This window comes from Leiobunum rupestre, chromosome 7 (genome assembly GCF_980474605.1).
Source record: "Leiobunum rupestre chromosome 7, qqLeiRupe1.1.hap1, whole genome shotgun sequence".
Classification (NCBI taxonomy): domain Eukaryota; kingdom Metazoa; phylum Arthropoda; class Arachnida; order Opiliones; family Sclerosomatidae; genus Leiobunum; species Leiobunum rupestre.
In genome coordinates, this window is record NC_143390.1 from 22534074 (window position 1) to 22560345 (window position 26272).

The following is a 26272-nucleotide window of genomic DNA, read 5'->3' on the forward strand; positions in this document are numbered from 1 at the left end:
AACTCAGCTGCTGTGGTTAATTTTCATTGGTTCTCTTCCAGGAAAATCATTTGAATTCGTGTTTAACCATAGACATTCTATTAGCTAATAGAATGTCCATGGTTTAACGATGATGTATTCCGATTGGTGCGTTTCCTTGCGTGATAATTTTGAGTTTTTAAAGTATTGGTGAAAATAATAGTATTATTTGAACTTATTCAAAAATATTTTGGGGGAAAATGTAAACAAATTTAATTACAGTAACTTTTAAAGCGAATCTGAATAAATCCTCACATCGATCCTACACGAAAACAATTCCGTGGCTAAATTAACGAAGTAATTGACGAGAACGGTTTCTAAACATTGATTTTATTGTTTTAAAATAGTTTTATATAAAATATTTATTTTTTAATCATTTAGAAGTAAATTGAACATAGCTTTTTTAAATCTTATTTGAGGCACTTCAAGCGCAAAGTTTTTTTTTTTTTTTTAACAGTTCTCAACTCGCGAAATATTTCCAAGATGTGTATATAAATATTTAGAATACTTCAATGGTTGGTATTTTCTTTTATAAATTGGTAAAATAATAAGTTTTTATAACGTACGCACGTATCGTCAAATTTCTCACTATTTTCTTTAAATTGTTCGTGCAAAATAGCCCAAATCGAAAGGAATGATATAGCCTTAGAAATAAGTATCGTAGAAAATACCAAATATTATTCCTTGTTGTATAATTTAGCTTTAAGAGAGATTAGGCCTACAACGAATAAAGCGTCGACATTGAGTGATACGTTAGGCCTCTATATATAGTTGTCCGTTCCGGTGGACACGCGGTTCACTTTCACAGGGACGGTCGAATCTTTCTCGAGGAGTAAAGTAGCCGAATGGTGATGGCTTCCGGAAGCGGCGTTGGCGGATGCATCGTCGAAGGTCTTAAGGACCCAAGCCACGACGGTAAACGTGGTGGCGTTGACGGGAAAAGCCCGAATAATGGTGGTGTTGAACCCCCGGAAGAAAACGCCGATGCCCTCCGCCTTGTAGCTCTTGACGGCGCAGTCCCACATGTTCAAGTAGCTTTTGGCCCCCGAGATTCCGTCCGCTTGTAAGCGGGACTTGATCACGTCGGTCGGGTAGCAGACGATCCAAGAGAAGACCCCGGCCATTCCGCCGGCCAGCATCAAGCAAGGAGTGCTGATGTTTCCCTCCGCGTCGGAGAAGACCTTGCGCGTGAAGAATTCGTTGCTGGCGAAATAAGCTCCGAATCCGGGCGCGTCCCTGAGGACGGTAATGCCGAAGCCTCGATAGACGCCTCGCAGACCCTCGGACCGGTGCACTTTCACAAGGCAGTCGAAGGGGTTCTTGTAAAGCTTGCTTTTGGAAAGTTGCCCCGCGCTCGGAAGCATTTGACCCTGGATTTGAACCCGGATTTTCGTCATCTCCATGGGCGAAGTGACTAGAGACTGCACCAGACCCGCGGTGCAGCCGGAGAAGAAATGACCTTTGATCGAGTCGGGATCGACCAGGTTTCTTTGCATAGTCCCGTAGACGCCAAAGACGATGGCGTTAATGAAACCGAGACCAGCCATCGGAGAAGACATCCCTTTGAAGAGACCGATTGCCTACGAAACAAACATTATAATTGCTCCCGTTGGAAACATTGATTTCATTTAAATCCCCAAATTATCGAAACTCATTATCGACCATTTTAGACTTTTTGAGTTTGAATGCTCCTCATACTGATTTTAGAGCGCTGGTTCTAAATTTGAAGTCCGTTTTCTTCTATCTGGTCTAGTTTCCGGGTCAGTGTCAACTGGTCGCTGGGCATGTGGTCGCCGGTCATGTGGTCGCCGGACTAACGGTCGTCTAGGATAAGTGGTCGCCGGACTACTGGTACCCTAAGAATATTCGTAAGTCGGACTAGTGGTCGAGTATAATAAAATATTACTTTTACACTCACTAAAAGACACACTGATATCAAAGTATAGCTTAAAATTAACAAAATTATTAAAAAATACACTGTCTTATAAATGAAGCTTAAATTCAACGCACTAATCTGCCATATTAACCAAATAAATTTTTACTAATTAGTATAATATAATTAATTCACAGATTCTGGTCCTTTCGTACTAAGAAACTTTTCAAAAACTATAGATAGAAACCAACCAAATTTAAATTCAAAATATTTAAAAAAGACAGACTTACCCTATTTATCCCTTCATACCAGATCTCAATTAAAAACCAAATGATTATGCTACCTTAGCAGAATTTACTTTAAATAACAGTTCTTAAAGAAATGTTTTTGATAAATAGTTAAGGTAAATAGTTGCCGAGTTCCTCTATTAAACTTAAATTAAAACTAATTCAACTAAAACTTAATCAAAAAATAACAAGCTCTTATCTCTACTAATTAAATCATTATGAACAATTTTTTTAAATTAAAATCTTCTCTTTATAACCCTTCTAAGCGACGTTTTCTTATATAGATTTATAAATTTTTTGCTAGCGACGACTTTTGAATGAAAAACTATTTATAAGCGACGATTTGTCCATCTTATGAACTTTCTTAGGGTACCAGATGTCCGGCGACAACTTGTCCCAGACGACCACTAGGCCGGCGACCACTAGGCCGGCGACCACTTGCCCAGCGACCAGTTGGCATGATCCCCTAGTTTCCGATATGTGAAAATGCAAAAAACCGTTGGAAATTTGCAGGCACGCATTATGTCGTTATTAACCAATAAGAGTCTTAATTTCGTATCATTTCGTCTACTCTAATTTCTTCGGCTGCATTCCCAGGAGCGCGTCAAAATTTTAAGACGGAATTCTTCTCTTGAGAAGAGTTCTTCGTGATAATTTTTCTCCCGGTGAGAACTCGCTAAAATGCGTAAAATGTAAAGATTCTTCTAAAGATGGCGGCTTACCGTTCAACCAGTCCCCATGCGCACTATTCGGCAAAAAAAATTCTAGAACTACCCAAATGCAAACTATTCGCAGACAAGAACCTCTTGTTGAACCGTTCTAACGGTACCTGCTCAAGAGCAAGTACTGGCTGGAACTCAAGGTTGAAATCTCTAAAATTCGTCTGCACATCGGGCTGCGTACGTCAAATCGTACGATCCTAATTTGAATCACAACTATTCGTACAAAAGTTCTGAACTATACAGAACTTTTGCGTGACGTCACAGCTCAGTCCTGGGCCGTTCTCTTAACGGTTCAGAACTCACGAATAGTTTTCAGCTACTCTCACTCTTATCAAGAGAACTCGTGAGAACAGATTACGTCACCTCCTATGAGAAGGACCGTCAAAATTTTGAGAAGTGAGAATAGTTGATTTTATAAAATAAAAAGTGGTCTTGCCCAACTTGTTAAACTGTTGCTCTTACGTCACAAGACCCAGCTTTATTAGTGTATTCTTCGCACGAGCGATTTGCACGCGCTCTAGAAAAAGCTATATTCCTCGCGACTGTAGCGCGCGCTCGTAGGCTTGTCAAAGTAAGAGACTGTGACGTAAGAGCAACATTTCAACAAGGCCACGTTATTTTATAAAAAGAACTATTCTCACTATCTAGGGAAGAAATCTTAGAATTTTGACGCGCTGGGTAACAGTCACAGTGGCCGTCACTCAGTATTATTATACCACATAAAACGTTTCTGCCAAAAGTTTTAGCCAAATATAAACGTACAAAACGCATTACGTCAAATTATTCTGTGATTTACTTAATTTTGGCGATAGTCGTTTTCATATTTAGATTGCGGACTAAAAGAAATTCCTAACAACTAGTTTTCAGTTAACTAAATACTGTAGTATTGTTTTTTTTTTCAAGAATTAAAAAACGATTTATCTCGAAATGCCATTTTTGGAGATAATGCGTTTCTGAAACGTAGGGCAGATGAGCTTATATACATGTACAATATTGAATGGGTTTAAGTTTTGATTTTCTTCGTGAGCACTTAACCCCGCATTCGAATCTAAATATTTGAAAACTTTCAGTACGTGCGCTTTGTTTGTGTATTTAAAGGGGAACGGCCAAGCTTTTCCAAATATTGCCTTATTTCCGTATCAAAAGATCAACAAGATGTTCAATATACTAACACGTACCTTTTTTGTCTTGAAAAAATAGCTTTTGGCCCAAAAAGTTGAAACGCAAAATAACGCCAAGTGTTTGGGTTTGAATTTTCGCCGCCATCTTAGGGGCTGCCGCCAGCCGCGCCCGTAACCCCGTAAGAGCGATTTGAGAACTAGCGTAACTTTTGAAATCGCTCAATTTAGGCTTAGGTCTCTTATAACTGGAAAGCGCCGCGCGTGAAAATTAAAAAATCTTTCGCATCTACAGCAGCGCGCGCTGTTTTTTTTAAATCAATTTTAATGGAGCCGGGAGTGTCTCACCGGTTTCTCACCAGGTGTCGTGGCGGACGCGCGCTTTTCGATATCTCGAAATTTTTTCTTTATTTTATTAAAAATTAACCACTTAATATTTTTTGGTGCGGTTTTCGACATAAATTTTAGTTTTTAATTGGCTATAGGGCTATTTAACTGGTTAAAGCTTGACCGTTCCCCTTTAACATCCGGCCGTTACACTCAAATCCTGATCCGCATTCCCTCTGATTATCTTCTGCCGATTCTGTCTGGCCTTCTACCCCTACTGCGATGACTATCGACTTCTCCTTAGCACTTTGGTGCTTTGTGAGAAGCGGAACGTCTCCGTAGACACTCCGCTAATCGTTCTTTTGTTATACAAATACTCACTGATTCTCTTTGAACAATCAGGGATAAGCAGTGATAAGTCCCTCGATAAACTGGTTTTTTCGCATCTTGAGTTTGTAGTCGAACCTATAATAATTATTTAAAGAAAACATTTTTAGTATGTTGTTAAAGGTGTTTGTAGTAGTTGCTATTATAGAAAAATTATTATCTACGTCGAGGGACAAGGTGATATTTAGGTAAACGTTTGTAATTTCTCTACACCTGAGAATAATAATATTTTAACCTAAATGGAATAAAAGTTTCCACCAATATTACATAGTTTTAAATCTATCGTTTTAAGTTGCTTTTCAGTAAAATACCTCCAGTTTTATATTTCTATATAAAATAATTTTTATATTTTTGGTAAATTTCACTAAAATAAAAATAAAAAACCCAGTTTTAAAGTACGGTTTAAAAGGAGCTAGGGAGGGGCCACGCTTCGTCTCGGGTTGGTTGTGGCCCGTTCGATATGCCTGATCGATTGTTAAACGGTAGAAGGCTTTCAGACTTCCTATTGTCGGTTTCCGCCTAAAGGGGTTGCGGGTTGAGTTACCCGTCAGCCGAAATAGGCCTCGTGTATTCTAACCTCTACCCTTTGCGTTGTCTAGTGCATAACCCGACTATATTTCATTATCAATTGCGGCGGTTCATTGAAGAGATTGATTCTAAAAGATGGAACAATGCCAGAAATTATTAAGTTGTGTTTTATACCTTGACCGTATCAAATGGGTGTCCCACCAGTACACCTGCGCAACCTATAAAAAAAATCATAATTGTAATAACAATAATTTGACTGAATTTGATTTAAAACGAACACAATCATGTTAGCATATGTAACATAATTACTCATAAGTATGCCACTAGCCCTATTTCTTCACTAACGGTTTGTTTAACAGATATTGCGTCATCCGTACCCTACGTAATATTTGATGTCATATTTGACGTCATCGAATCTCATATGCCGATAATGCCGTCGTAAAATTAGCTCTACGTCTGATCAAAGATAATTTAAACTCGTACCCTAGATTCGAATACTGAGAGCTTTCCCATTGACGGTTTTGTTACGAAGCGTTTACCCTTTTCCGGCAAGTGACCTAAGGCGCAAACCATGGAGCGAATTTTTTCTGAGTTCCACCGGGAAGTGGGTAAACGCTATCGGCAACGCGCGAGAGAGTGATTTAGAATCTAGGGTACGAGTTTAAATTATCTTTGGTCTGATAAACCGACGGCCATTATTTTAGTAAAAAACAGGTTTGAACAACCAAGGCTTAGGAGCTACAATGAGCTACAATATAGTGTCAAGTTCTGTTAATGTAATTTATTTGCAAATTAATGAAATTCTCGGAGACTTACGTTCTAAAATAAATTTGCATTGTCAAATAACAGAAGCAAGTTTATTGGAAAAAATAGTTGAAATTCAGGTTGAGCTTTTCTGGAGCATCTACAAGGTTGGAGTCTTTGATTCTTTTGAGCCTAGGCCTAACTCTTCTAGGCTTGATATGGGTTTTAATAACGCTGGTGGAATCATGGACTAATTAATTAGTCCATGGTGGAATATTCCACTTCGACGACTTGTTCCATTTTCGGTAGCCGATCACTAATTGGTCATTTTCCCCAACCTTTTATTTTTCTAAATAGGCGATACTATAAAGTAAATTTGGTCTTAACCAACTTGTGAAAATGGGAAAACAAAATCACACAGCCAACTTCGATTCGGTAACTCGTGTAAATAGTTGGCCGTGTGACGTTAAAGAAAAAAAATATTCCTTCCAGATACCGCAGACGGCTAATTAACTTACACTTTTCTATTACAAAATGTTTTAAATAATTTTAAATAGATAATTTAGACGAATCGATCAAAATTTAAACCACCATTAGCAAAATAAAATGAATAATAGTTCGTATTTCTTAGGATAGATGGCGCTGCAGTTCTCCACAAAGTCAAGTGACTACCATCTTTTCAGCCCCCCAGGATTTTATTTTAACTTCATCCGCTCAAACCGAACGAGTTTATAAATTTCAATAAAGCTACATTGGGCTGACTAAAATTCCTTCTCACTTTAGATTTTTTCCATTGGCTTAAATAAATATGTTAGTAGCCAATAGTGTTACTCCCAAAATTACTAGGATTAATAAAAAGGTTAAAATCTAACGTAGTCCACCTTTTTACTGGTTCGTGGTGAAACAAACCGTTAGTGAAGATTTTTCAATGGAATAAAGGTACAGTGGCATACTTATGCGTGATTATGTTACATATGATGTTAGTATACCTGCAGATACTAATCATGTTGTTGTTCTTTTTACTGGTTCTTTTTTATCTTTTATTTTTGTGTTTGGTGTCTAAAGTCTTTGACCGACACCATAAGTTGTAACCTGCAGATTGAAGTTCGAGGTTTTTTCATAGAAATAGAAATGAAACTAGAAACACGGTCGGATTGGGGGGAGATGTACCAGCTAGAAGACCGCCATTAAAGTGGAATCGCGCATATCCATCTAATAAAAAGAATTGAAACTAAATATGATCACATGGCATAACGTCGTATGCAACGTCGTCTGGTTTGTTTACGTTCTTCGATCGGTTTCGGAAATTGTAGAGTTGTAGAAAAGACACATTTATTATTTCAACGACATTATATAAGTTCTGTTATTTATTTTTATTTATTACATACTTATGATGAGCATTTTATTTATTTCTCAAATCGGTTAGTACAGAGCAAAATTTTAATTTTTCGCGGTTATGCTTATAGACGCGAAAAACGTTAACAGAAAAGTACCGTCACTGCGCACGACGCGATGCGCAGTGGCTTGCCGCTTTCAAAATTTCCGCCGTAACCATGGCGACCATGTTTAATGCGCTTGTCAGATAGCGCGGATAATCCAGCCTTCTAGCTTGCCCGTTTCCTTTGGGATTGGCGGAAAGCGCAGTAGTTCTAGTCTCATTTCTATTTATATGGTTTTTTGGGTATAATATCAATATTTAGACTGCCTTGTGCAAATTATATAATTTTCTCAATACATTTTTTTTAAATGTAGCAAAATATTTAAAATTGTTTAAAAGTCGTCTGTCATTTTTGTAAGATAGTATAATGTTTCACATGAATTTGTGGAAAATTTTTATAATTTTCTAGAATATCGTCAAATTGGCGATAAGCTATTATCTAGCATAAGCAATTTTATTTACTAGTGTCTACGTTCTTCGGTTTTTTCGAAGAGGATATTGTAGACGGCATAGTTAACAGTAACTTTTTTGTTTTTTTCCCCGGCGTGATAACGCCCTAGTAACCGAACCACAGTTAATTTTGATAGCAATTTGCAAACGGGTCGAATTTCTGATTAAAATGAATTTGAGACGAAGACTTGACGTAATAGGAAATCCCATCTCTCCCTTACTATATTTTTTGATAATTTAGCCATAAACGATTATGAAAAATTTGAAAAATTTCATCATTTTCATATTTTTTATATGTTTTGTAAAGTAACCTGAGAAAAGATTTTATCGAACGATACGTATTAGCGTGAATGTATCTCTATCACCAATACTAAACTACATTAGGTAGTCTGACCATTGGGCCGGACATGGGCAGGGCTTAATTGTTGTTGTTGTATCGATGGTTTGTTAGGCCATTTTTTGTTACTTGGTAATATTTTTTCACCAAGGCTTAGAGCCAAAATTATTTTACATAATTTTAATACGCATCTTTTCAATAGTACGAAAATAAGTTAAAATATTAACATTGCTAATGGTAATTAACAAATTTGGTTCTTGTACACGTATTTTTTTAAGAATTATAACCAATTGCCTTCGCCGGTTAACAGGCCAAATCGTGGTACGCAAGTGTTTTTGAACTTACGTATTCACCACTTCCTCATTGGCTTAAAAAGTATTGAAAGCAACCGCCTATTCTTGACCCACAGTTTAGATATGCATAATAGCATAAGTCTATAATATTGTTCCATACGTTTGTCACTTTGGGGAATATTTTACTGAGAGCTAGTAACGGAGTGACGTCATCACAAGAAGAAAATCTCCCCCTAGCGAGGCGTTTGTCAAAGGCTAAGTGTAACGCGTTAGCAAGCGGACTTGAAACTGCGACGAAGCCCGTAACGCAGTCTGTCTTGTGAATAGCTCTCAGTAAAACTTTTGCATGTGAAGAATAGGAAGTGTCACACTTATGTAATAATATTATACACTTATAATAATAGTAATGAATACGAAAGATGATAATGGCGTTAGACTATTTAGGTCTACAATTAGATTTTCGAAATTTTCCATGGAATAGGCGCTTAATATATAAAACATCCTTCAAGGAAATCGCCAAGAAGTAATATTTCCGAGAGCCAGGCCCGGCAAGGACTGTTTATATAGTGCTTGTGGAAATAATATAAACTTTTCACCTGTAAACAGAACGTCGTGTTTTTGTTAAGCCCATAGATATAGGAAACGTATATAAAGGTCTAGATAAAATATTTCAAAGGGAGTGAATACGGAGGTGACAGCTAGCAGAAACACGTAATTTCTGCAGGCTATCCTTATAAGGCGCTATCTATCGGTAAGAAAGCTCGTGCTATCGTCGCGAGAGCCATTGTCTCCTGCTTAAAAATTATACTAAAAGTCACCAACAGATGGTGTTTAAAGACTACAGCCTGCGGAAAGGTCAAGCACTTAGTACTAAAATGCTAAGAGAGCTCGCGCTCTTGGTCACGTGCCTTCCTCGGTGTCTGCTAGGTGTCAATTCCGTATTTTATGTTAGGCTTAGATGCCCCGAAATTTATCTAGACCTTTATATACATTTCTTATATCTATGGTTAAGCCTTATCATGTCAAAAAACGCTACCGGGTTAATAGGGAACACTTGTTGCATGATACCGTATAGGTGAAAAGTTTCCATTATTTTAACAAGCACTATATAAACAGTGACTTGCAGGTCCTGGCTCTCCGAAGTATTACTTCTTGGCAATTTCGTAGATGATGTTTTATTGAAGCATCTATTGAAATGGATGCAAATTTTACGGCGCTCTTTAAAATGACCTCGAAAATTTTATTTTTGGATTCTGATAACAAAAGTATAAATCTTTACGTTCGTGAGTTAACCGCGAACGAGAATAAACAGTGCGGCCATGTTGCCAAATTGCGGATGGTATATGAAATGGGTGTATTTAACTTCCGGATTTTTTAAGGGACTAATCACTTTCAAGGCCCCCTCTCCCTATTTTAAGCAAAAAAAGTGAACCATTTTTTGGCAGACGCGTCGACCTACGTCGTTCAACGGCTGGTATAAAGAAAATTAATGTTGCGAAATGGCTTTCTTTCATTTTATATCTCTTTGGGGATGACGGGCGATGGGAAGCGGAGAGCTGAAAACGAAAATCTGAATTGGGCCAAGGCCTAAAACAGGGTCGCAACATTTTTGTCCGTTACATCTAATAAATGAGGCGTGTCGGCGCTTCGATCATGTTTACATTAGAGGTTAGACTCGGTGAATTTATTCCGTGAAGGACTGACTGCAATGTTGTTACAAGCGATTTCAGGAACGTACTTCCTACAATCACAGAACGTATTTTCGAAGCATTTTTTTGGGGAAAACGTACTTTTCGATTTTCCGCTTAGTACGCCATCTATGAAACCAATTTTCTTCCTTTTTTAAATGTCAAAATATTGAATCCGGCATTGTAATTGCCGTCTAGGAGCAACAAACACAAGGAGAACGCTGCTAGCCTTTAAACACGCTAACGCAGTGATGTGTTCAAATTTCATTGGACGAGCCTTTACGCTGAACGTTTTACGGAAAGGGGACGGCAACAGGTGCTAAAGCGTCTAACCAATGAAAAATTTACACAAGAAAATTCACGACTTCTGACGGGTTGCGTTCTCCTTGTTGTGTTTGTTGCTCCTAGCTGCTGTCAACAATTACAATGCCCTTGAAAACAGCGTGGATGTCGCTTTCAATAGGCGGTTAAATAAGCCCCTCTCTGACTGTCTTGCCCCCCTGTTGAAAAATGCTGCCAGATCCATGCATAGAAAATTATCAGCTTTGGCAGTATAAAGAGAAACCATAGACAAACCAGTTATAAGTCCAGTTGCAGCAGCACAAACTCTATAATCGGCGATGGATGATCTTTTATTTAAACGCCTATAGAGGGCCATACAAGAGGAATTCGGAGAAAGCAAACTGCTTTGGTGGTGAAATTAGACCACATACTATTTATTCAACTTTCAAAAAATATCAAAATGTATTTTCGTACCATAAATTTTCCAAACGTACTAAATACGATTAAAAAAATTCAAAAAGTATTTTCGTACTAAAAATTTGGAAACGTATTAAAAAAGTATAAATGTACCGCTCGGAACAACAATGACTGACTGTTTATTCCGCTGTTATTGCAGGAACACGACGTGATTTTGGTTAAAGGGGTTTTACGCCGAGTTCTTCGGTTTCCGCTTTTTTAAAAAAAACTTGTAGAGGTTAACGATAATAGTATGTGTAGGGAGCTGTTGGCTCGAGTGGCATGAAGGGTTTGTCACCACCCTCCTTCGCATTGTAACCCGGCTACCTGAATTAAAGGCTTTAAAAGTCGCTAGATGCCTTGGGCCTAGGGTGGTGCCTTGGGTACACCCAGCTGATTATTATTACAAAGAACTAAAGCATTTTTTGGCAGGACCGCGTAACTGACTAGGCAATTGCGTGGGGCCCATACTTTGGTAGGGCCCGGATTATAAAGGTTGGTTTCCTTACAGTTATTTGGGAAAAGATAAATGCTTTGTGCCAGGTTAGAAGACCTTGCTTAAGGCCCGGAAAACTTCTACCGCGGCCCTGTTTTCGGAATCATCTCGAACGAGTTTGATTACAGCTTACTTAATATATAAGAATGGCATTCAACGATTACAGTTAATGATAGCATATGTAACATAATCACTCATAAGTATGCCATAAAAGCATTTTCGTTAATGAAACCTTGTTCACGGGATATGACGTAAATTACGTCACTTACAACTCCGTGAAGAAATACGCGTCATCAACTTTACTGATGGGAAACGGAAGTTAGTGAGAATTCCTCGCGCGTTTCTGGCTTTGCCCGTGTCAAGTTTAGCTCGTGCCTCGCGATCACGTGATTTCATTTCCACGGTAACCTTTTCAATAGCGCAAGGATTTTAAGCATTTTTGCATTTTTGGGTCCGCTCAATGTATGTTCCGCGTGAAACAAGGTGTCATTGAATTTTTTCAATGGAAATATTTTACAGAGGCATACTTATGAGTAATTATGTTACATATGATGATAGTCATAGAGTAATCGAAAGTTACGGAACAGGAAACTCGTCACTACCTTCTCTTTTAGTTAGCAAAATTACTGCCGGGTTAGTTTGATGAAGATTAATAAACGAAAACACGCGTTTAGGTCCAAATTTCGAAAATAACTATCTTCCGTAACGAAGCAAGTAAATGTTTTATTTCGATTCAGTCTTTCACATTTTTTTTCCAGTGTAAGTTTTATTTTTACTTTTGCAATTCTTACCATTTTCAATAGGCCTTGGCTATTTCTCGGTCATCGTTGTGATAATGGAAAATGTCATACTTAGTATTATTATTGTTACTTTTGATTGCAGTGTATTCTCAATTGCCCATAGAATTTAATATTTTTTGTTGAGTTTGGAAATTACAGTTTAAGAATTTAAGAAAATTATTAATTTAATTTGTAGCAAATTAAGCCAATTACTAATATACTATTTGAGTCAATTACTGATATACTATTTGAGTCAATTACTGATATACTATTTAAGCTACTTGTTAATTTCCTATTTAACCAAATTACTAGTGTGCTATTGAAGAAAATTGTTAATTTACCATTTAACCAAATTACTAGTGTGCTATTGAAGAAAATTGTTAATTTACTATTTAAGCAAATTACTAGTGTGCTATTGAAGCAAATCGTCAATTTACTATTTAAGCAACTTACTAGTGTACTATTGAACCAAATTGTTAATTTACTATTGAAGCAAATTGTTAATTTACTATTGAAGCAAATTGTTAATTTACTATTGAAGCAAATTGTTAATTTACTATTTAAGCAAATTACTAGTGTGCTATTGAAGAAAATTGCTAATTTACTATTGAAGCAAATTGTAAATTTACAATTTAAGCAAATTACTAATGTACTATTGAAGAAAATTGTTAATTTACTATTTAAGCAAATTACTAGTGTGCTATTGAAGAAAATTGTTAATTTACTATTTAACCAAATTACTAGTGTGCTATTGAAGAAAATTGTTAATTTACTATTTAAGCAAATTACTAGTGTGCTATTGAAGCAAATCGTTAATTTACTATTGAAGCAAATTGTAAATTTACAATTTAAGCAAATTACTAATGTACTATTGAAGAAAATTGTTAATTTACTATTTAAGCAAATTACTAGTGTGCTATTGAAGAAAATCGTTAATTTACTATTTAAGCAACTTACTAGTGTACTATTGAACCAAATTGTTAATTTACTATTGAAGCAAATTGTTAATTTACTATTGAAGCAAATTGTTAATTTACTATTTAAGCAAATTACTAATGTACTATTGAAGCAAATTGTTAATTTACTATTTAAGCAAATTACTAGTGTGCTATTGAAGAAAATTGTTAATTTACTATTTAAGCAAATTACTAGTGTACTATTGAACCAAATTGTTAATTTACTATTTAAGCAAATTGTTAATTTACTATTGAAGCAAATTGTTAATTTACTATTTAAGAAAATTACTAGTGTGCTATTGAAGAAAATTGTTAATTTACTATTGAAGCAAATTGTAAATTTACAATTTAAGCAAATTACTAATGTACTATTGAAGAAAATTGTTAATTTACTATATAAGCAAATTACTAGTGTGCTATTGAAGAAAATTGTTAATTTACTATTTAACCAAATTACTAGTGTGCTATTGAAGAAAATTGTTAATTTACTATTTAAGCAAATTACTAGTGTGCTATTGAAGCAAATCGTTAATTTACTATTGAAGCCAATTGTAAATTTACAATTTAAGCAAATTACTAATGTACTATTGAAGAAAATTGTTAATTTACTATTTAAGCAAATTACTAGTGTGCTATTGAAGAAAATCGTTAATTTACTATTTAAGCAACTTACTAGTGTACTATTGAACCAAATTGTTAATTTACTATTGAAGCAAATTGTTAATTTACTATTGAAGCAAATTGTTAATTTACTATTGAAGCAAATTGTTAATTTACTATTTAAGCAAATTACTAATGTACTATTGAAGCAAATTGTTAATTTACTATTTAAGCAAATTACTAGTGTGCTATTGAAGAAAATTGTTAATTTACTATTTAAGCAAATTACTAGTGTGCTATTGAAGAAAATTGTTAATTTACTATTTAAGCAAATTACTAGTGTGCTATTGAAGCAAATCGTTAATTTACTATTGAAGCAAATTGTAAATTTACAATTTAAGCAAATTACTAATGTACTATTGAAGAAAATTGTTAATTTACTATTTAAGCAAATTACTAGTGTGCTATTGAAGAAAATCGTTAATTTACTATTTAAGCAACTTACTAGTGTACTATTGAACCAAATTGTTAATTTACTATTTAAGCAAATTGTTAATTTACTATTGAACCAAATTGTTAATTTACTATTGAAGCAAATTGTTAATTTACTATTGAAGCAAATTGTTAATTTACTATTGAAGCAAATTGTTAATTTACTATTGAAGCAAATTGTTAATTTACTATTGAAGCAAATTGTTAATTTACTATTGAAGCAAATTGTTAATTTACTATTTAAGCAAATTACTAATGTACTATTGAAGCAAATTGTTAATTTACTATTTAAGCAAATTACTAGTGTGCTATTGAAGAAAATTGTTAATTTACTATTTAAGCAAATTACTAGTGTACTATTGAAGCAAATCGTAAATTTACAATTGAAGCAAATTGTTAATTTACTATTTAAGCAAATTACTAGTGTGTTATTCAAGTAAATTACTAGTTAATTATTGAAGCAAATTACTATAATACTATTGAAGCAAATTACTATAATACTATTGAAGCAAATTACTGTTATACTATTCAAGTCAATTACTGTTATACTATTGAAGTAAATTACTTTTATATTATTGAAGCAAATTACTGTTATAATATTGAAGTAAATTACTTTTATACTATTGAAACCAATTAATTTACTGTTATACTATTGAAGCCAATTAATTTACTGTTATACTATTGAAGACAATTAATTTACTGTTATAATATTGAAGCAAATTACTGTTATACTATTGAAGCAAATTACTGTTATACTATTGAAGCAAATTACTATTATAATATTGAAATAAATTACTATTATATTATTGAAGCAAATTACTGTAATACTAAATTTGCTAAATGACAAAATTTAAAATTTTGGAAAAATATAATTTAGTAATTAAAAATTTCGTAAATTACTAAATTTATAAAATCGCTTTTATGCATGTTTTTGAACAGTGGCGGCGGAAGGAAAATATTTGGTCGAGTACCGAAGTAAAAGTTCGGGGAAGCTCACAGCGTTTCGAGTAAATAATTTTTTTGTTAAGCCAAAAACACTGATGATTTCGGGTTTTCGTTTGTTTTTCTAAATTCGTATGGCATATTTTCTAGTGCTTTTATCAAATAGCGAGTCTAATCCCGTATTTATTTAAATCACTTTCGTCATTTGTATAATTATATGAGTACATTATTACATTATGTATAATGTATTTATTATTTCCTGAGGGTTTTGGAAAATTATCGAACAAAATCTGATTTTTTTAAAGGGCAATTTGGGGGGTACAAATACATTGATTGTACCCCCGCTTGAAATCTAGGAGGCTACATTGTACCCCTGTACCACCCTATTCCAGCACCCCTGTTTACCCATGAAGTCTTCTCCACTTATGGTGGGTTCTAAAACTGTCTATTATAAAAGTGAGATGTTTGAAGAGTTGTTCATAAACCAAAGTGTTTGGAATTTAGATAAAATATGTATGGAATTTGGATTTTAAAAGAAAACTTTGTATAAAAAAATAGCAAAACAAACCGTAATTTTTTTAAAAATCTATACCATATCACAAAAGACAAAAAAAATTAAAGGCTAGGTGAGTTAGGGTCCACAGAACCTACTTTCGCGCGATTTAAACGAATTTATTAATGGAAAACTCTCGAAATGAAAGGTATTTGAATTTTTAGGCGCTTCACTCAAGATGGTTTTTAATTTCATTAAATAGTTTGTGTTCTATCGAACCATATAGACAATAATAGATTTTTCAAAAGAACGTAACTTATTATCTATTAATTGTCGGTTAAAGGTGAGTTATTATTATTATTTAAGCGCGAATAGCGGATAAAGAACGTTTAATAAGAACGAACGATTATGAATCTTACCTCCTACGCATCCGGCTAAAAAGTCCAATTCCATGGCTAAAACTTCGATTGTTAGTTACAGAACGGTATTAACTGAATCACAGATTGCTTTTCAACGTTTCGAAGTCTCGAGTATGATCGAATCTATTTCTACGAATAATTAGTCTGGCTTTAATACAAATTTTCTTTAATGAAAAACGTCAATAATTATAACGTCGCTCTGAATGGAAGATTAAAAAACGAGCGCTGGTTGGCGAGTAATCTTTCGGATGATCTACTCGAATCCGCGTACATTTTCTACGATTTATGAAATATTTGCGAAAAGGAGGCTGTCGAGGTTTGCCTCGCCGGTTTAATTTTGGCGTCGCGAGGAAAGCCGAGGATAAGATTCCCGGCCAATGTCGGAGACTGAACCGCCGCGTATAAAAAGACGCCGCGAAGAAACGCTATTTGGCGCGGAGAGCAGACGGATGAAGGAGATTGAGAGAGAGCGGAAGAGAGACTGGCGATTTGCGCGGCCGCCTCAAGGATGAAACGAAACCCGCTGAACAGAGGGGATTGTCAGAGGAGAGAGTGCAGGCGAAGAGGGAACCGCTTCTACTCCACCTTTGTCTTCTGTCTACGTAGAGGCACGGAGTACGATCCCATATAGCTTCGTGGTCGGGTAAAGGCTCCGTTTTAACCTTCTACAGTCAATGTTCCCCGCAACGTTTCGTACCCGTGGTGCGAAAAGTCATTTTTGGCGCCATTTCTTCGAGTCAACACCGTGATTCGTAAATTATTACGCGAGCATAATTTCTATCTCAATGCCTTAAGACTTCCAGATGCTAGCGGCGAGGGGGTAGTCACTTAAGTAATCAGGTGTACAAATCATAGGTAATCACGGGAATTAACTTAAAATAATCACCGGAAATCACTGAAAAATTGTGAGAAATCACTGAAAAATTGTGATAATCACTGAAAATCACTTAAAAATCTGTGAGTAATAACTGGAAATCACTGAAAATTGTGAGTAATAACTGGAAATCACTGAAAAATTGTGAGTAATCACTGGAAATCACTGAAAAAGTGTGAGTAATCACTGGAAATCACTGAAAAATTGTGAGTAATCACTGGAAATCACTGAAAAATTGTGAGTAATCACTGGAAATCACTGAAAAATTGTGAGTAATCACTGGAAATCACTGAAAAATTGTGAGTAATCACTGGAAATCACTGAAAAATTGTGAGTAATCACTGGAAATCACTGAAAAATTGTGAGTAATCACTGGAAATCACTGAAAAATTGTGAGTAATCACTGGAAATCACCGATTATTTTACGAAAATCAGAAATCGGGTGTACAAAATATTTACGAGTGACTACCCCCTAGGGTAGCGGGAATATGGTTTACTATATTACCTTTGCCAGCTGTAAGTAAAAGCCATTCGAGCTTTCAACAATTCACGTGTACTCTTACGATCTATATCGAAAAATGTCCTTTGGAAAATTTTGCTAGTTTCAGTAACATTACCGCCATCTATCGGTTTAAAACATTTAGCACTGAATAAGGTAGCGCGTTCTTAAAATTAGTCTCACGCAAAAGTACTATCTTGGCCAATCGCGATAAAATAAAAGCGCGTGTCAAACTATTGAAGTTGGCTGTACTTGGGGTATTTGAAAATACCTTTACATTATTGAAACTGGCGAATTGTTAGACCAAGGATTTTGTATCCAAAATGCTTGGTTAGACGCGCACCATTTCGATGGCTTAGCATCGCGGCTGTACGCGCGTTTAGCCAAGAAAACGAAAAACATCCAGGGGTCGTTATGACATTCACCTTAGTTTATCGGTGCTTACTGCCTTCTATTATTAGATAAATGGAGACAAGTGTAGCCTGATATTTCTGGCTACGCTGCTAATTGGTTGGAAACCAGCGTGGTTCAGGTTTTACCGGAGTGTGAGATTCAAACACAGTGGCGTACCCAAGGGATAGTACGATGGAATAGAGGTTTCAATAAATTAAAATGAATAAAAAAAAAATATAATATATTGTTCTTACGCTACAAGACACAGCTTTATTAGAATATTCTTCGCACACACGCTAGAAAAACTTATGTACACGCGCTAGAAACACTTATATTCCTCTGCCGAGTGTAGCGCGCGTTCGTAGAATTGTAAAAGTAAGAGACTGTGACGTACGAGCAACATTTGTATCATTTTAGATAGAGGTCGGCGGAACAAATAAATTAACCGCAAAAATTTCAATTAATCTTTAAAATTAGTATTATTTGTTTTATACGAATAAATTATACGATTAAACAACGATTTAACATGCAAAATTAATCATTTTTTTCGAATATTTCTGAATAATTCTCGGTTATGGATAAATATAAACAATCGTATAATTTCTTATTCAAACGCCGACCTCTAATTTTAGATAATACCAGAAGTACATAATATATATCTTACGAGAGAAGTATCCATCTAGATCATAAAAATAAAAAGTAAATTCATACTTTTCAGGTTTTGTTGACCTTCTGGTCAATGGTGGTGGCGACACACTCAGGTAAGTCGGCCTACGTCATTCATAGATGCCCCAAAATAGACGTTTCAATAAATAATCCTCCCAGGAAATCGCCAAGAAGAAATATCTCCGAGAGCCAGGACCTGCAAGTCACTGTTTATATAGTGCTTGTTAAAAAAATGGAAACTTTTCACCAATACGGTATGTAACAAGTGTTCCCTTTTAACTAGGTAGCTTTTTTGTCATATTAAGGCTTGGCAAAAACACGACGTTCTGTTTACAGGTGAAAAGTTTCCATTATTGCCACAAGTACTATATAAACCATACCTTCGGGTCCTGGCTCTCGGAAATATTAGTTCTTGGTGATTTCCTGGGAGGATGATTTATTTAAGCGCCTATTCAAGAAAAGGAATACCAAAGTTTATTACTTTTACGAAACCATTAATGACTGACTGGGGGGAAAACGTCATAAAAGACCGTATAGAGTACTATCAGTGCTACATCACGCAACGTCACCCATGCTTTTTCCTATAGAGAAAAAAACGCGCCTAAAATGGCGGCCATGGCCGAAGCTACGAGGTGATACTACTCTATATATTTCGTGGTTTTTCACTCTTGTTCTGTATAAAACTAATAAATTGAGATTTGAAAAAACAATTTTGATTCCAGCTCTTTATATTCCTAGCTTAAAGGGAAACGCAAGTGGCCATGCAGTGGGTTAAATTATCTTATAGATAAAAAGAACGACTGCGCATGCGCTATCTGCCATAGCCTTTCCCTCTGTAAAAGCAGAACCATATTTGTCGCGTTTATTTTGTATAAATGCGCCTCTCGCGGTTCTTACGCGATAGCTAAATCTATGCATTTCTTTCGAGCTTACCGACAAATCGGATCCTTTATTCAAAAAAAGCAGAGCAGTTATTCAAAAGAAATATAATAAAACAAAGAAAACTATTCTGTCGAGGTATAATGATTGGGAATCTGTTAAGGGAGACTGGATATACTGGCAAGCGTGTGAGGCTAGTGGCCGAGATATACAGCGTCAAAGGTCTAATGTTTCAACCTCCATAATTGAAAATATTCAATTGCCAAATAATTTTTAAATCAAAAAAGTATTATTCACTTGGCAAATAATTATTTTCCAAAACATTGTTAAATATCAACGTCAAACTCTCGGAAACTAACTCAGTTCTTTTCTCCATAATAAATAAATTAAGCTAAGTCTAAAATCCTGGGTTCGTTGGCGGTGGGCAAAGTAAATTAAAAAATTCGGGATTGAGAGCGAAATTGAACCACGTGGTTACACCAAAGAGAATAATATTTTCTCGCGGTATAGAATCCTCCTTGGAAAACCAACTTACGACTTGTAGAAGAAGAAGTAGTTCAAAATCAAGCGCCCCCCCCCCCTACACTTTCGCCTCGCAGCAAGAAGAGCCGGGTTCGATCCTAGCTAGTGGCACTGGGTGAAAACTCGGAACTACTCCTTCCGCGTTGAGTTTTCAAGTTCTCCCCCCACTGGCTTAAGGGGTTTTCCCCCGAGTTCTTCGTTTTCCCCCTTTCATAAAAACTTGTCGAGGTTAACGGTAATAATTAGTGTAGGGAGCTGTTGGCTCGCGTGGCGTAAAGGGCTTGCCACCACCCTCTACGTATTGTAACCCGGCCACCTGAATTAATTGCTTTAAAATTTAGTCGCTTGATGACTTAGTCCTTGGGTATTAGCCTAGCTGATTATTTATTTATTTTATTTTATTTTTATTTGATTATTCCAGTATCCAGTGCCGCAAGTGATTAATATTTCGTATCTTGGATTGGGGTCGCCGCGACTGCAACATCCTAAAATGCCCAAAAAGGTTGTATAATGTGAAGCTTAACGTTCTCACTTCCCACCGTCTCAACTATTTTGCCTATGATGTTATCCACGACTGGAATTCGATGCCCTCGGATCTGGTAACAATTTCTAATCAAAATACTTTTCGCAATAAAGCTGCTAGTTACCTCCGTGGTTAAAAACAAAAACAAAAATTCCACGTTCACTGTTTAAATTCGAATTTCCTTTTTATTTTTATTTCTATAGTTCAAAATTATCTGTTTTTTTTTTAAGTATTGACATGATATGATGATTGTACACCTACTATCTACTGTTATTTTTTATGTATTTATGTACCTGTTCCTGCCATTGTTACCGATGCTCTAATATAAGCCTAGCTCTGGCTTTTTGAGCAGCTCTCTTGAATAAATAAATATCGTCGCAGGTTCGAAGACTTTTTCAATGTTCTCGATTTCCCCCCCAAATCATGGAGTCATACATCGCATCACTACTGAAAATTTACAGTTTGTATTATTCCGCGGCCTCCGTTTAACGACACTGCTTAGGGATATTTATTGACAGTGCCTGTGCCACGAATTTTCCGGGAAGGTATACTTCATAGTTTTATGTTTTGGGCACCATTCGTAAGACCCACTATTTAACTCGTATTTGCCTTTGCACTATTTTTAGCTAAACGGAATTTCAAAAATCAGCGAATAACCTCACTTGCATAAGGAGATAGATGATTCTCTAATAAGTATGACGTCGTTTTTCCAAGCATCCTCGTGATGTTTTGTCGATGACATAACTGATCATTTCCTTTGAACGTTTGACCCGAATATCTACTGAATTTGATAATGCTACATAAAATTAATTTGCCCGAAATACCCAATCGTGATTGCGCAGAGCCGTCTTCAGTTAACGGAGCCAGTCACGCTGATACAGTTTAATAAGTGTATATGTTATAATTTTAATGATTTCGACACGTGCTTAATTTTTGTTAGAGATAATCTTTTTGGTCGCTAGTAGAACGTAGCTTTAACCTTCGCGAGTTCAGCTAAATGTTTGGAAGGATTTGATATCGGGTTAATTATCTTTAATTTAAAATACGTTTATTTTTAGAAGCTTTCTTGGGGTCGACTCAAATGCATTCGCGTTGTCAAAGCGATTTAAAAAACTTTACATAGATAGAATTCACGGTCTTACGTCTTTTGATGGAATTTCGAGATTTGACCTCCGTGAGGCCGTGGATTTTCCATAGGCTTTGTACGCGGTAAATTTAGTAGTAGATTCAAGATTTATTTGTTTGTAACAGGGCGGCTAACCAACAGTGGGAGCACGGTTAAACTAAAACTAATCTAGCAAAACAGAAGTTCAATTACTTCTATAGGATAAGAATTTTTTTCTGTATAAACATGGGACAATAAAAGATGAAATTCGTCTCGCTCAGCTCCGAATGTGACTCGCAACAGAACTGAGCAGGATAGTAGTATCAAAGATAATTTAAACTCGTACCCTAGATTCGAAATCATTCTCTCGCGCGTTGCCGATAGCGTTTACCCACTTCCCGCCGGAACTCAGAAAAAATTCGCTCCATGGTTTGCGCCTTACCGCAACCGGTGGAGCCCGATTTTTCTGAGGTCACGTGCCGGGAAAAGAGTAAACGCTTCGTAACAAAACCGTCAATGGGAAAGCTCTCAGTATTCGAATCTAGGGTACGAGTTTAAATTATCTTTGGTAGTATATTTCACCTTGGACATATTTAGACACTAGGCTTTTCTGTGCTGAAATAAACTTGGATTACACAATTACTCTGAAAATAAGTTACTTGATAATTTTTGCTAAGTTTAAGTGTTTAACAAATATTTATATTACGTTACTTATGATAAAAGAACTAAGCACACAAATTTGCTGTTTGAAACGTTTTACATTCGTACATTTCTTTCGCTCTGGCAAGCTATGAAACAGCGTTTCAACATGGACAGATTCCTCTCAATATATCTTATAAATATGTTTATTTGTTTGAAGCGTAAAATGACTAGCTTCGTTCCTATAGATAAGACGAGCTGTTGGAAAATAAATTTATTGATTGATTTTGGGTAGATATTCTAATCTGGAAAGATTACCATAATGATATAATCGTAAGACAATTTGCCCGATAAATCTGTAAAGTTAACAGTGTTTTATCAAAGGACGATTATTTTAGCATAAGACCGTAAGGTCAAGGATGTGTCAATACTCGGGATATTCGTGCAGAATCGTGCTCCTTTTTATCGGAATCCGTTATCTTCATATTGCTTTGGCGAAAAGCGCCTATCATCTTCAGTTAATACAACCAGAAGTATATAATATATCTCTTACGTAAAGCGAAAAATGTATCCATTTATGACTGCGTTCAACAACTCTAAAAAAGCTCAGCGCTGAGCTCAACGGTCAGCGGTTTTTTGTTGAACGGGTTTTTTGACTTCCGGTTTTGACGTCACGTTGATCATCGGAGACTCAGCGGAAACATCGGCTGAGCGAGATGGTTTTTCCGTTGCTCATCAGTGTCGTGACGTCATTCAACAAAGTTAAAGGAGGGGTAGCAGATGATATTTTTTCGTTAAGTCAGCGAACTATAAATCGTACAACAACTTTTAGATTTTTGTGACGTAGCGTTGATTAAAAGAACTCAACGATAACTCAACGGTTTTTCTCCGTTGGTAGTTGTTGAACGCAGCCTAGGCCATAAAAATGAAACAAGTACCTTATCAGGCTCGAGACAGGTTCCAATCAGTGGCGGCGTAATTGGGGGCGATGTGGGTGGTCCGCCCCCGTACAAGGGCAGCCAGAGGTGCCATAGGGGAAGCTCGAGGGGGGGGGGTTGCAAATCAGAATGTTTAAACTCGAAGAATATTTTTGGGCTCGAGAGGGGGGGGGGGGGAGCAAAACGAAGGACCTGTGAAAACTTCTGCACGGTCCTGGGGTGTGTCACAAAACATTGCCGACCCGAGGACCCATGCAGCCTTCTTAAGCCGCCACTGGTTCCAATGGCTGCGTATCTCCCTGGCTGAAAATCTACTTTGCCATTATTTTAATTCTGTATATTATAACGTGTTTAGAAAAAAAAATTCGTTCGACGCCATAATTCCAACCAGTGCCATTCCTTTCGGCAAGATATTAAGCTAAGACAACAAGGAGCAACGGGATATGTCACCACTGCGTCTAAAGAAAAGTACTTCATTTACAACGACTATGTAATATTTGTAGCTAATTCTATCTTCTGAACACTGCTTTTATAGTTTATGGAGAAACTCTTGTTGTTTTCAATTTTAATTACGGAAGCTATTTGAGATTTCATATTTTATTAAATTTTTCTGGCAGAAAAATTGATGCTTAATTCTCTAACATTTTCCCCCAGAGTCAAGAAAATAAAATTTTATTTGTCAAACCATTATCTTCCCTTTTAAAAATAACGGCCTGCGATAAATTTGAACTGGAAATTCCAAGCCTATGTGTTTCCGCAAACCTCAATTATAAACTTGTCCGCGGCAGTTTAGGGTAATTGTTGGATAAAATTACGTTTTCCTATCACATTGATCTATATTTATTTCTTACCCTACATGTTTTCCAGAAATACGATATTCTAATGTCTTATCAATCACATTTTCACGTTTACGTCAAAGAGTTTTGGTCTAGTATCAAATTAACACTCAATCGCGCTTTGATGTGAGTGTATTTGCATTTTTTAGAACTGTTCGAGATTGGCTCCGTGGGTGGCGGAGTGGTTAGCACTTTCGCTTCGCAGCAAGCCTTACCAGGTTCGATCGCAGCTCGTGGCACTAGGTGAAAACTCGGAACTACTCCTTCCGCGTTGAGTTTGCAAGTTCTTTCCCCACTGGTTTAAGGGGTTTTACCCCGAGCTCTTCTGTTTCCCTTTCTATAAAAACTTGTTGAGGGTAACGGTAATATTTAGTGTAGGGAGCTGTTGGCTCGCGTGGCATGAAGGGTTTGCCACCACCCTCCTACGCATTAGGCCTAAGGTGGTGCATTCGGTATTAGCCTAGCTGATTATTATTCATCTTCGACGTCAGTGATCTCATTCGAACGAGAAAGAAATAGAACGTGTTTCTAAGATTTATTATTTATTTAAAAATTTATTCCCGAGCTGAGAAGGAACACTAGAAAACATTTACTCCGAGCGCGTGGGTACACGCAAAGCAATCTCGATCCTTCGATCATCGAAAAAGGCAGTTTTATTTCGAGCGATGTCTGTGCAGATCCGAGCACACAAATGGAACATGAAATATCGGGATGATTAATTTTCCAGTATTCAAATGGAAAACGCTATTCACAACCGAAACGAGTCTTGGTGACACTTCGGCGCGGGCGTTTCTCAACACTCATTGTGTGTAGCGCTCACAAGGAGACATCCCGAAGTGTAACCCACCGATTTTGTTCAAACTCGGGGAATTGGTAGACCTTCATGTATCATGAAAAATCCTAAGCGGAATTTATTCAATGGGCAACCGTTTAGCCATGGCAACGAAAAATGTTTTTGACAACAACCAATGGAAATTTTCCCATTGAAAATAACATGGGATTCTGACCAATTTCTAGGGTCCCCCCTGTGAAAAATTTGAACAAATTCCAAAATATCGAAAATGCCAAAAATAGAAAAAAAAATAAAAATTGACAAAAAAAAACATCAAAATTGATCAACTTTTGACCAATTTGAGGTCAAAATCTCATGTTATTTTCAATGGGAAAATTTAGTATTATGTGTTGTCAAAAACATTTTTCGTTGCCATGGCAAAACGGTTGCCCATTGAATAAATTCCCTTTGGGATTTTTCATGATACATGAAGGTCTACCAATCCCCTGAGTTTGAACAAAATCGGTGGGTTACACTTCGGGATGCCTCCTTGTGAGTGCATCATCTGCTATAGCCGCAAGACACGTAAACCTAGGAGGCGATGCCGCTCATTGTGTTAATAAATAAAAAGGAATATCTTTTCATAAGTTAGCATGTAACAAATCAGTTTTAAAATTTTGGTTGTCAGTGATAAATTTCTCCAAATTCTAGTATATAAAATAACAAAACCGTTTAAATTATATAATAATGCAAATATTAATCTTTCAAAGCTTTAGAGTTGGATCAAAAACGTAATTATCTTCCACTGGTGAATAACTTCTGCTAATAAGGGGGTGGGGGCGGAATAATGTAGAAGGGAGTTTGGTGTATATAGCTGAAAGCCTTCACACCATGCGCGCCAAATTTTACGTGTTAAACAAAAGATAAAGTTCCGAAATATACAAGGAATGTCAATAAAAAACAAAACAAAAAAATAACCAAAAAACTGTACAACATAAAAGCAAAGATAATATAATACTACGTACCCTAGATTCGAAATCACGGCGTTTCTCGATAGCGCGTTTTCTCGTGAGGCTTTTACTGAGTTCCAGCGTTGCCAACCTGATCGAATAGAATTATCGTACAAACACCTGAAAATTATCGTATTTCAGTCCTATTTATCGTACCGTTCGTACGCTTCAAAAATATCTAAGAGGTCTGACTAGCGAGTAGAAAAGGATGGCGAAATTAAAAGGTTGAGCGGTTCTTCTCTCTCTTTAGAGCACTGATGGCGCGATATCCCCTAGGAGTATGAATGTTCCACGAGTATTATATTCCTAGATATCCCATGGCAAAGAAAATCACCGGCAGCGTTGCCATACGTACTATAAGTATGGTACAAATAACATAATTTTGCATAATATTATAAATGGTACTATTTTTTTGAGAGCATACTATAGTTTAATTGTAAACATATTTCTAAGAATAAACGTCGATACCAAACCTAAGCGTCAAAACGGGT

General features: G+C 36.2%; 1 protein-coding gene across 3 annotated transcripts; it reads right to left on the reverse strand.

Moving 5' to 3' along the window:
* Nucleotides 1-425: 425 nt before the first annotated feature.
* On the reverse strand, nucleotides 426-25814 carry LOC149935179 (mitochondrial basic amino acids transporter-like). Of its 3 annotated transcripts, XM_090153163.1 has the most exons (5): nucleotides 18156-18174; nucleotides 16126-16254; nucleotides 5435-5478; nucleotides 4727-4810; nucleotides 426-1598 (listed from the first exon to the last, which is right to left on the reverse strand). In XM_090153163.1, the coding sequence occupies exons 2-5, from the start codon at nucleotides 16157-16159 to the stop codon at nucleotides 780-782; spliced, it is 981 nt and encodes a 326-aa protein (XP_090009289.1). In that variant the 5' UTR covers nucleotides 16160-16254; nucleotides 18156-18174; the 3' UTR covers nucleotides 426-779. The 3 variants fall into 3 exon arrangements, with proteins under 3 accessions (XP_090009289.1, XP_090009291.1, XP_090009290.1); XM_090153165.1 differs by lacking the exons at nucleotides 16126-16254; nucleotides 18156-18174 and adding an exon at nucleotides 25797-25814; XM_090153164.1 differs by lacking the exons at nucleotides 16126-16254; nucleotides 18156-18174 and adding an exon at nucleotides 6994-7734.
* Nucleotides 25815-26272: the final 458 nt, after the last annotated feature.

Bases quoted from the DNA above. Each gene is read 5' to 3' on its own strand.
- LOC149935179 (XM_090153163.1), bottom strand. From the start codon at position 16,159: ATGGAATTGGACTTTTTAGCCGGATGCGTAGGAG. The intron at 4,811-5,434 runs GTATAAAACACA...TAATTATTATAG, and splicing joins ACCCATTTGATACGGTCAAG to GTTCGACTACAAACTCAAGA. The intron at 1,599-4,726 runs GTGAGTATTTGT...TTTGTTTCGTAG, and splicing joins TGATTGTTCAAAGAGAATCA to GCAATCGGTCTCTTCAAAGG.